General features: G+C 37.2%; 1 protein-coding gene across 3 annotated transcripts in view; it reads right to left on the bottom strand.

Moving 5' to 3' along the window:
- CPLX1 (complexin 1) overlaps nucleotides 1–11,644 on the bottom strand; it is a 130,197-nt gene extending 118,553 nt beyond the window's left edge. Inside the window, exons 1-2 of one of the 3 annotated variants that reach the window (XM_072155311.1) lie at nucleotides 11,331–11,639; nucleotides 9,756–9,867 (exon numbers count right to left, since the gene is read on the bottom strand). In XM_072155311.1, the coding sequence (XP_072011412.1) occupies nucleotides 9,756–9,786 (31 nt within the window). In that variant the 5' untranslated portion in view covers nucleotides 9,787–9,867; nucleotides 11,331–11,639. Of the gene's footprint in view, nucleotides 1–9,594; nucleotides 9,663–9,755; nucleotides 9,868–11,330 lie in introns of those variants that run through there. The other 2 variants (XM_072155328.1, XM_072155318.1) reach the window with 2 other exon arrangements.
- Between the last annotated feature and the right edge of the window lie 1,115 nt (nucleotides 11,645–12,759).

Raw genomic sequence — 12,759 nt, 5'->3', positions numbered from 1 at the left:
CATAGAACATACTCTCTGTGCCAGATTTAGGGTCAATGCATCTTTTCCATTACACATGTCTCTGCAAGTATATCAATCTATACCTAGGTCTCTTTTGAGAGCTTCATCCTTTCCTTGTTCTCACCATGCTATCCTCTTGTGCATACAGAACTTCTCTGCTCTCATTCCTACAGTCTGTCCTAATGGTGACTCCCAAAGTACCTCTTTCTCTCAAAGTCCATCTCACTGACAGACACAGCAAAAGGGGAGTGGGGAGAGCAGGATTAGTCATAATCTTCTGCTGCAGACCCTTCCTATTCATCAGTAAATTAACAAAAGTGTTTTGTATGGTATGTGTTAGTGCCAAATGAATATGTCAGGAATGAAGATGGAAATGTTGCCTGTGTTAAACAAATTAAATGAATAATACCCTAAAAAAATTAGAATACATTCAATACTACATACTACTTCATCCATAAAATCAAAGAATTTAAAAGGCAAGAACTTTCTTTAGAGAAGAGCGGACCTGAATTTAGAGTTCAGGTCCGGGGTTTGGGTGCATTGTACACGACATGGACATATTGCCAGATTAGCAATATGTACCCCTGGTCAATCACAGCCATGGCAAGTAGGTGGGGGCATCAATTTACTGCATTGGCTGCAGAGGATGCACCCAAAGCCTGGACCCAAACTAAAAGCTTGGGAACATTCTTTTCTACTTCTCATGACTATAGGTGCTAACGGCATATGAAGAGATTAATGTATATCACAAGATTTCCTCCATTCTCAAAGCCTATAACTGTGCTTTTCACTAGATAACTAACTAGCCTATATAACATAGAAGCTCAATGTCTAAGCAACATCAATTCCCTTTCTTCGCACTTCTACTCGGTCAACTGTGAAATTTGACCCAACAACAGAAAAAGTTTCCCTTGCCCCAATAATGGTGTTGGTGATTATTATTTAATCACATGTATACTGATGTAACTTGCACCTTTAAAGGGAATTTACCAAAATCATGAATGATAAACCAGGAGCACTTACTCATAGATCCAGGCAATGGAAATCTTGATAATGGTAATCTTTTTATAATTGTTATCGATGGCTTCCTTCCTTCTAAAATCCACTTTTAAAATTCTGCTAAAGAGCTATATTATCCCCTCTGTGATCTGGCATTACAGACTGTAATCACTCAGACTCATTAGCATAATTTTAAAAGTTAATTTTAGGAGGTGGTCATGGATAACAAGGAAAAGAAGATTACTCACAATGCCTAGATCTTTGAAATATGTCCCTGATTTATCATGCTTTATTTTGATGGTAGATTTCCTTTAAAACTTAACCAGAATCTCTTCTTTGGATTCAGAAAGCCCATGTGGACTGAAAATAATCATTTCTTTGATATGGCTGTCCCAGTGAACAATGGACACTTAGTGGTCTGAATACTGACACATCTAAATGAATGCATACATTTACACATCTCTCCAAAAATTATGGATAATCACTGATAAACATTGACTTAAAGGAATGAAAATCTCATGAAAAATGAATCAACCCTTGTACATTTTGTCCTGATCACATCTGAATGCAGTCTTAGGGTCAGTCTTGCACGTGGAGCTGAATATCTGGGAGTGTATTCTATGGTCTGAAATATTGATAAGTTTCAACTTTATTGCAGTACATCCCATGAGCAATCCCAGGGCCTATGTCTTTGCTGATTCAGCATCAAGTGCATTTACAAGTCAGCACTTTCTTTAAATAGTCTTTTCTCAAGGACGTTTACTGTGTATTTATCAAACACAGGGTTGGAATCTCAGAAACATGTATGCATTAAAGGAAAATTGAAAGCTTCATTTTATCTAATGTTGTTAGCATCTTCTTCATTAAAGAAGAATAAATTAATGTTCTTATATAAGGCACATTAACTCACATTAAGTCTGTTACAGAAAATTGCAAAAATAACAGAATTTACGTATGGTGCAGGAAGGAGGGGTCCAACCTCAGCAAAGTTAAATCCCAGACATATAACTCATTTTATGCTGCAGGTTTGTATAAATCACACCCACTATGCTGGGACTGTAAATGGCTGAGGGATAGCTGCTGGGGATTCCAGGAGGCTGACTTTCAGTGATGATGCCACTAGCCATATTAGGAAGCTTTCACAATATTACCCCCATAAACTGCTATAATGGCTGAATAGGTGAAAAGATCCTTACTCAGAATATGTCATATTTTTACTCACTACTGACCAACATTTCTGGAGAGTCCATTTTATTTTATCACAAAGCTTATAAGTTCAGGATATATATTGACTTATTATGCATTGACACTTTGTGACCTGTCTGTCAGGGAGGTCAGTGATCACCAAGATGAAATTCACTTGTAGAATCTGCATCTTTTCATTAGAATATTATAAAACATATGAGAAATAACAAACATGGTTAATATGTAGACATAAATGCCCATACAAATAATCTGATCTACTGTATTTATGCAAGTAATAGAAAAGTATATAAACCTGGGGAGAATTCACACAATTTTCAAGAACCAATATCCTCCTATGATTGTTATAGATATACCAAAATATCTGTACATAAAAGTGGATTTAAATCAAATAGTTCAAACAATAGCAATTCTCTACTTTTCTCTTCCATTAGTTATTATTGTGTAGCAACATATTGTTACATGTTGTCAACTGCAATATTAATGTTTTGTATGTTTTATATGATTAACTGTAATACAGGGATATAAAAAGTGAGTGATGGTTTGAAGGGCTACACAATACATTATTTTGCTGTGCTAGAAGTAGTGCTGGACCCAGGAGCATAGACACTATCACTGTCTTTAATGTCTGATCAGATGCTGTCTGGATTGCTTTTCCTGATGACTGACATACTACCGTACACATTTACTGTAGAAGTAACTGCAGCAGCTGCAGTATAGAAGTGCAGTCTGTTCTGATTTTCCCTAATCATGCAAGTAGCTTGCGATGTAGCAATTTGTTCTGATTTCTATGTATGTAATTTTGGATAGCTTAGGAATAGAAGTAATATTATTATTATACAAGCCGTCATTGTTCTGGAGCCACCAGACCTCACAGAGACAGACATATCTGCGACATCAAAGACATTTTTGGTGTTTGGCAGTGGAGGTTTTGTTATGTACCAAAGTGTAGCCAAATAAAAGTAGCTTAATGATTAAGTCCAAGAATGAGTCCAAGCCCCAAGTAATGGTTTATTGGACGCAAACTAAGAAAATGCAGAGAAGCCGCACTCTAGAAGAAAAGGCACCATTCCAAGCTAAATTTTATGGGCTTTCTAAAGTAGTGGGAGCTATCTCAAAGATGGCCATCATCTACAACTACAACTCCCATGAATCCTCAGTTGACAGTAACAGCCCCTCCCTCTTTTGCTCTGCTCCCAGTGATGATCTAGCAGTTTTTCCTGCTCACCATAGTAATGATGTCTGTAACTACCATCACTGCCCACAACAACAGCCATACTGGATGCATTGCAGGTAACTGACTACAGCCACACATAGTGATGAGCACATGTCCTTCCCAGGCAGGTGCAGGACATGCGATGTGGACAACTGACCAGTGGCCATCAGCGGACAAAATCAATATACAGTTCAAAGGGTCAGTAGCATTTTTATTAATTATTTTAGTTTATGTCGACAACATTTTTTCTGCTAAAGGGATCTAAATTTTAAATAACTATATTCCATATTAGGTTACATTTTAATGACACATTTGAATATGATTATACTTTATCATGGAATACCTCTTTAACTTTAGAAATATGTAAATTAGGTTAACTGCATTTGGAGGTGTTTGGAGCTCCACAGCAATAATTGCACCCTCTGCTATACTTCCACCACCCAGCACATTCTCTCATCCTTTCCCATTCTGCAACCTATATTTTTATTTATATTTTATAATTGTAATCCCAGCCAAAATTTTTTGGTCTCTGTGACAATCGGATTTATACATTTTGGGTCTTCATAAGAATAGTGATTAGCAAAAAAGGTTAATTGCAGACACCTTTGATAACGCTCACAGCTCACCCCTGTAGCTTTGTGCTAAAGTTTTGTAAATTATCAGTATAAAGCAGTCTTTCTCTAACTATGGGTCATCTGTAAATCAGGTGTTTTTAAGTCGGGTACTGCTTGTATAGCAGTTTGTTCGGGTAGGTAATTTACGGTGACAGATATAGGCACCTGAACTAATCTTGTGTGTGTTATTATGAATAAAGACAAGCTATCACTGTTCAGGTCCATGTAACATTGTACCTAAATTTAATTTTTAGGATGTCTTTTTTTAACTGTATTTTTATTGAAAAGTATTTATTATAATCGCTGTGACCACGGCTACCCACTTTAAAATAACTTTATTTTCCCTAGAAAGCTGACGGTATTGACTACACTAATTTATCTGCACAACGTGGGGACCTCCTTGAAAAAGGCTTCACCAATTCAAGTGTTGGAGTCAGTGCTCTTTCAGGGTCTTCATTTCAAGTTATAATTACCTCCACCTGCATTCCCGTTTAGCCTCGGTGCCCCCCATCACTTTTGGTCTCTGAATTCAGATGCCAGCTGTGTTGTCCAGACCACACTCCTGCTACAGCAGGAGTTTCAGGATGTATTAATAATAAACATACATGAAGTCTGCTTATTTATAGATTATGAGTTAATGAAGCAAATGGAGGGCTGGTGTTAGATGCGTTAATGTGGGGATCCACAGGTATGCATCAACGTGGCCAATAGGAGGGGGAGACAAAAAGCGCAAAGGATTCAAGTGTATTGTTTGATAAGGAAAATATATAATAGAATGTCTCTCACCTGGTTCAGTGAAATATAGAGCGTAAAATAGATGGAGGGACTGCTGCCGACGGGACTCAGGTCCGGGCAAACCAGAGTTGACGGACTTGGCTGTGTGCTGAAGAACCACGAGGAGTCGTCCCGTTCTGGAGGCGCTGTCACACTCAGAGAATAGACTGGGATGGTGTATCCATAAAACCAGTTTTAATAAAAAGTAAAAGGTAAAACACTACGCGTTTCGACCCCGGGCTGGAGCCTTCGTCAGGTGGATAATTACATACCTGGGTTGGACCCCGGGCTGGAGCCTTCGTCAGGTGGATAATTACATACCTGTAATTATCCACCTGACGAAGGCTCCAGCCCGGGGCCGAAACGCGTAGTGTTTTACCTTTTACTTTTTATTAAAACTGGTTTTTATGGATACACCATCCCAGTCTATTCTCTGAGTGTGACAGCGCCTCCAGAACGGGACGACTCCTCGTGGTTCTTCAGCACATGAGTTAATGAAGAGCATTGCTTTTTGGTACAAGTTATTGGTAGTTTTTGTTGAATGTGCACAATGTAAGTACATCAATCCCAATATCAATCAATTTTAGGGAGATACATTTGTGAAAAACTTTTTCACTTTATCTTAAAAGCCACTTCTGTGACTTTATATTATATATGGCTTCTAATCTCTTCTAATCTCTTCTAATTTAGATTTTTTGAAGATAACATTAGCACCTGTCTTCAGTAAAACTAGTAACATCATCTAAAATAGTCAGTATAGAGAATTATAAGCAAATCTTTGATATGCTAAAGTTAAAGCACCCGCTGAGGTGCATAACACAACCAATACAGTTGTTTTAGGCCCAAGAAATCAAGGTTATGCAACATCAAAATTATTTCCTGTGTGTTTCTATATGTGTTACACAGATCACTAAAACACTTCAAAGCTATGGCCTAAGTTAAAGCAAAAGATTCTTAACTCTTTCATACAGATGAAAGCTGTGCAAGTACCAGATTCACCCCAGAATACATGGTATGTCCTTCCCACCTACATACCATAATGATTTCTTGATAGTAACAATGTTTTAGAGTAACATCAAATTTGTTACATTTGCTTTTTTTTGCACTATGAATCATTGAAGCAAATCATAAGGCGTGGTATATTATTTTCTATACATAAATAAGCCTTTAGGGCATATTGTCTTCCAGTTGCATTATTTGATTTGATGTCTGGTGACTATGAACACTATGAAAACCATGGAAACTGTCGAGGGGTCACAGTATACAAAACCCAAGTGAGTGCATATCTTAATTTTGATTGTATTTCATGAAATTCTGGGCAATAGACCAGTCACAAATCAGTTCTTTTTTTCAAGTTATAGACTTAAATCAAAATATATTGCTGTTATATACTCTCTACATAGAGTATTATGCCCATGTCTCTGTCCCTGTTTAGCATTTAGGCAGAAAATGGTGTAGATTAAAGGGACCCGGTCACATGGGAATTGTAATGTAATCTGCAGGCAGCATGTTATAGAGCAGGGAGATCTGAGCAGATTTATATAGCTATAACTTGCTGCTGGTTCAGACTGCATTTTCATTTGCCAGGTTCCTTTAAAATTAACAACCACATCTTTGTCACACACACTTGACATTGATGTGTATGGTGATTGAGAACCATTCAGAGTCATTTGCTAATTCTGTTTTGCATTATGTTATATTGTTGCTAGGTCTCCTTTGTGCCTTCTGTGGAACTTGTGTATTTGTTAATTTATTTTTTAAGGAAACATATTAATAATATTTATTTTTCAACATGTATATATTATTTGGCTATAAATTAATTGTCACTGCCATTACACTTCATCTGAAGGGAGGCTATGGATGGCAAAACTATACTGCAGAATTTAGTAGATTTCAGATAGGAAATTGATACACTGTAATTTTGGAAATCAAACATGTTCCACAAGGGAACTATTTTGATAAGGAACTCTATATTGAATGATTTTTATGTAAAGTAAAATAAATGCCAATGTAAAGGAGAAATTGATTAATCTCTTTTATTAATTAACTAAAAAGTCATTTAAAATTAAATCCTTTTGCAAAGTCCTTGTAATTTTATATAACAGGAAACAATTAAGTGTCAAATATGTGTTAATGTAAAACTTCTTCTTATAGGTATTTTTACTTCTCCAATATCTCTATACTCCAGGTTCCATGTTTTTATTTTAAAGGCCTAGAATAAAATTTACATAGTGAAGTCCGCTCCATCAACTTCCTAGTGTTGCATTGATTGGTTTACGATTTACTTTATTAGCACAGGATATTGGATGCCTTTGTGTCAATGTCTTCAAACTATTCATTAGTCAAATGAAAAAGAACTAACAAGGAAAATGTCTTCGCAAGGGTCATAAAGAGGAAAGAGGAGGTTGAAGGGTAGTAGAAGTAATGGGGGTTCATAGATGAAAAGGCTCATAAACTCTGTTGAAAAAATTATCTATACTCAACCCTACAATGAAAGAACACAACTTTACAATGAATGAAGACTCAACTCTACTATGAATAAAGACTCAACTTTACACTGAATAATTGTCCCTACAGGAAGTCACCAAAGGTTTAAAGGGAGCCCTTTGGAGCACATTTACTAAGGGTTTTATGGTTCACTTTTGTCGGACTGTGCACATTCTTCATGGCTAAAATGGCTTGCACAGGTATTTAAGAAGTGTCTGTGCCCTTTTGTGGTACAGCTGCGCTCTCTTCCATGTGGCACAAATTAGGGGGTATGTCATCAGACGGTTGGACTGATTCAGACCAAGCGTAGTAATTTAACTTTCAACATAGTGAACTCTGTTAGACCATTGTGGGAAATGCCAGATTCACAATTTATGCCGCACGCAGCATTATAGACGGACAATGCACTTTTAGCGAACTTGAGTGACCTTGTAAGTAAATGTGCCCCATTATCTTTAAATGTAGTCAGATCTTAAGCGAACATGTTTTAGAGTAAAATTATTTTAGCAAATTATTGTATAGTCACCTATGGGCAAAAAATTAGCAGAGCTTATAATTTATTCCATAATCATTTGGGCAAAGGAGTTCAGTGGGCGGTCCCAGTCAATGACTGACAGCTACACTATCTCTGTATTTACACGGTGATTAGGGGAAAGCTGAATCACTAAATAGGACAGTCCACTGGACTCCAAAGCATAGCAAAAGAATAGATTACAAATTATAGTGAAACACATGGATATATTAATTTACACAGCTACCCACAGCAGGATTTGATATATGTTCCCTATGATACTGTATAGATCTTTTGCTCACTTTCAGCTAAATGCTCAATGATATTGATTTGTTGCATCGGGTGGATAAAGGTCAAAGGAAGGAGTAGGGGAAACACAAAGAAAAGGATTTCTAAATAAAATTGAATGGTAAAGTTTGTTCCTCCCTTTTTGTGGTTGAAGTAACCAGGCCGGAAAGTAAAATTAATACAAAAGCACTGTGTGGATTGTGCTGCCTTTTACAATGATGCAACCACATTTAAGCTACTATGTTGAGATATGAACCACTTCATACTTTTTTTTAACAAAGTGTGTATCAGGGCAGGTATGGATATGTAAATAAACTGCTAAAATCATTCATTTTCAATGATATAATTTTCAGCCTATGCATGCTTTACTTACATATATGGTATATATCCCATGTACATAGCAAAACAATGTATTTCCCCTATTTTTAACCTTCAACTACCCTCTTGGCATAAATCAATGGAAATAAAAAAAATCATTTTAACCACAGCTCACTGAGTTTTAATCATTTTCTTTATCGATAGAGCTGTTTTCTAAGTGAAGGGTTTGACAAATGGTTTTATCTGAAGTCTGCTTAATGGATTCAATCCCATTTCAGGTCTTACCAGATTGTTTTTCTACAGTCAGCAGATCTCAATCAATCCATTTATCCTACTTGTTAAATAAAAGATTTGCGCAAGCCGTTATTTAATGTAAGCAAAAATACTGCAGTGCACAATTTAGTACTGCACCTAGAACATAAGAGCAAACAGCCATATCTATGGCACAGTGTTGTTCTGCTGAAAAGAGCTGCAGTGTGTGATTGTCCAGGAAAGTGCTGGTGATCTTGGCAGAAATGAAGGTACTAATTACCTCAGTGGAATAACATTTTAAAGCAAATACATAATTTTCTAAATAATCAACTACCCGTTTAACACAAAGATGGACCTCTATGCTGCTCACCATTAAAACAAAAAGTGCGTAATTAAGACTTGGTTATAAAACAGTCATGTCATAATTAAATTAAAATGCATCTTACTAAAGCTCAATTACACATTTGACAGGCACTTTGAGGGAGAACTGCATTCCACACATTCATTGCCACATATGGAATATATGGTCTACGTTGCTATACCACCATTAGTTAAGATTCATAAGCAAATGAAAGGGTTGAGCTGTATAAAGCAGGGAAGAAAACCGAAATGACCTGTACATTTAACATGTACATTAAACTGCAGTTGATAAAATAATTTATACCATGCTCGGACGTTGCCAGCTATGAAAGTGGTGTACATTCTTGACTTGAATGAGATATTTCGTTATTTCATTCATTCTGTATATGCCGGTTTTATACGTACGTGAAATAATTTTCAAAAAGTGCAAAATAAAATATGACATCATCTTTGGTGCACATTTGAAAGCAATTCCAAAGTGATAAGTAGATGCAAAGCAATGTGTGAATGAAAGCAGAATTATCTTGTGACCTGATCATTGGCAAAATATTCTAAAAATAATTACAACTTACTCAAATGTTTTGCCTCTGGCTATTCAGATGGTGACTCTGTGGTATTTTACCTTATGGTGCAGAGATATAGAGAAAAGGGGTGGAGCTTTGGGAATTGACGCATTGTACTTAAGTTTCTGACATACTGTACAGGGTTTTGATTAGGGAATGCCTGCACTTACCTCCCAAAGCTTGCTTCATAACAAAATCCATACTGATGGCTTTTGATTCCTTCCACTCAGTGAATTGTATATATTACATGCAAGAAAAGCAGGTAAACTCTTGTGTTCTATCCTGGAATAAATGAAAACATATATACTTACATAGTTTCATATCGTCAAACTTATCTTTACAATCCTATTACATCACCCTATTGGTCTAGTAGTGTCGGTACAGATATAACAACCAGGGTGGATCCTTAGGAGTACATTTAATTTCAATAGTAACCTAATATAACCTAAGGTTACAAGATTAAAATGAGGTCAAGAAAGAGCATAAATGGAAAAGATTTTGCTTTATATGTAGAATAAGATATTTTAAAATAGAATGTGTTTGCTGGAGTTCTTTGATATATAATACATATAGTATAGTAATATATTCTAGAAGCAATGTAATATGTATTAAAATATTATGTTGACACACACAGAAATTTAGTCTTAAAGGTGTGTCCTATGTGTGGCTTCCACTAGCAGCTGGACGGGATTGTCTCCGATGTCTGGTAGGAAGTGTCTAAGGGGACATTTGAAGGTGAGGCGTCCTGTTCGCACTTCACAATTCACTGGTATCTATACATACTATATATAATATGAAAAAATAATACACACAAATAAGAAAAAGAACAACTAGCACACACAGCATTTTAATGAGGTCAACTGCAAGTCGAATAGCTGAAGACTATCCATCTAAATACCACAATGCAGCGTGTGTTCCCTGCTGTCTGCACACATCACAAGAGGAATACAGAAACAAAATGTGACACAAAGTAGGACGTTTCACACTTTTCCGTCTTATGTTTTGACAGCCAATATACCAAAATAATAAGCAACAAAACACAAAATCACTCTTTGCAGTAGAATGCGTTCCACCTCACTGCACAACCTAGTGGGCTGCAACAAATGATATCCCAGAGAAGTCCTACTCCTGCACTGCAGGTGATAAGAACTGTCATTTTCTCAATATACCACAGCTTGATGCCTCCCTCTACTGGTACTTCAAAGACTGGCACATCATGACTCATTTAATATCCTAAAAAGCAGCTCTGATATTTAACATTGGAACCCATTTGCATGTAGAGTTGGAGATGGACCAAAAAAAAGTTCAACCCTCAAACTGCCCGGTGATGTCATATTCTTCATATATTCCATATGTTGTCATTCTATTGTTGAGCAACTTCGCTAGCTTGTATAATGAAAGCATGTAATACTATGACAGTGGATGCAGCACAGCTCTGCTGGTCAATAAATCTCAGCACAGTTCTTCAAGACAGCACATGCTGCAAGACACAGTATTGTATTGAAGAAACAATGTATCAGCAGTATGGGAAATAACAAGCAAAGCAGGAGCAGTGACAGAAGGGAGCACAAGCCATGCAAAGGCTGTGTCTGGAAGGAGACGATTAGCATAGCTAAGGAGAAATCATCACCCTATAGCATCATCTCCCATGCACTGGACCGAGTTTCAGCACCAGGCAGGATGGGACAGCTCCCTACCCTGTGCAAGCAAAGGACCAAAGAGAAATGGAAAGCATCAGCCAGTACCTTGTCTTCCTGAGCAGATAGGAGATCCCGCAGTTTGCCTGTCCTTTCAGTAACAACTCTGCACCATGGAAGGAAAAGCTCGCCCCCCTCCCCCTAGAGTAGCCTTTTTTTCTGTAGCACAGTCTCCTCCTCCCCTAGTCCATGTGTGCTCTCAACAGGAACTGCAGCCGCTGCTGAAGGGCATTGAGGGAAGAGACAGCTTCATGAAGTTACTGTATATCCTGCCTAATAATCTGCACAAGGGCATCTGGAGGGGAGCATGAAGCAGAGAGGATACAATAACCTTCCCTCTATTTCCTTCTATACATTCCCTTTTTTTAATCACAGCATTTCCGGAGCATCCCTCTTCCATTTATTTGATCCCTCCTTCTATTCATGTCACACTCCAGACTATACAGTTCTTTTTTCCTATGTAGTTCCATGCAGGATGACATAATGTAGTAGGGTTGGGGTTACTCCACCTTTCTGTCTGGGATAGCAATGCCTCTTCTATTATTCCCTGTACAGTTTATTTATGCAGTGCACTTTGTCAGCTTTTATTAATAAGTCAACGGCGGAGAAAACTGATAATGCATTCAGAAGGTTTATTGACAGAGCCCAGGTACAAGATGTTTGTCTCACCCCAAGGCAATACAATACATGTCTCCTTCACTAAATCATTAAGGGGAAACTCGCATCACTAATATTATACTAATATTATGACATAATGTATCTGACATTAAAGAGGCTGCCAATGGCATACAACTGCATATGCTAGAAAATGCATTGTAAACTATGTGACCTGTGAAAAACATGCCAAATATGATATTATATACTTATTTCTGATAATTCACTCTCAAAATCTAGTAAAATAAATCAAAAAAATGAAAGAGGCTAAGAGTAGGTATTATTATAAAACATAAAAAAATGCAATGCTCAAGTGTTCAATCCCCTGCTGCTCTAGAATCGCCACTCTAATGGTCCCCGTAGGTCCTTAGGAGAGGATGTCACATACATCATTGATGTGACAGCTGCAGCTTATCACTCTTCTAAGCAGAAGCATTTCCTATATTCAATTTCCTAGAGCAGTGATTGGCTGCAAAAATCACATGAATAATGTACATGATGTCTTCACTGTAGGGTTGGATGGAACAACTGAAGCTGCACCACTTAAAGGTGCTTACTACAAAACAGCTCCACAACTGACTATAGGTAGTGCAGGGTATTGCAATAGGAACACAATGAAAATGAATCATGGCTCTGCCCCATGCATTATTCTATTATTTAGCTTTGATTGGAGTGTTCCTTTAAGCTCCATTCATTTCTATACAGCTGAGCTACAATACCAGCACCAACCATGGTCAGGAGTTGCACTGTTTTTGGAACGAAGCACCCATGTTTTTCAACCTCCAAACAACCTAGTGTCCTTTCTAATAAACACCAATAAGCT

Source organism: Engystomops pustulosus, chromosome 1 (assembly GCF_040894005.1).
Source record: "Engystomops pustulosus chromosome 1, aEngPut4.maternal, whole genome shotgun sequence".
Classification (NCBI taxonomy): Eukaryota; Metazoa; Chordata; class Amphibia; order Anura; family Leptodactylidae; genus Engystomops; species Engystomops pustulosus.
This window is presented reverse-complemented; position numbering and strand designations above follow the sequence as displayed.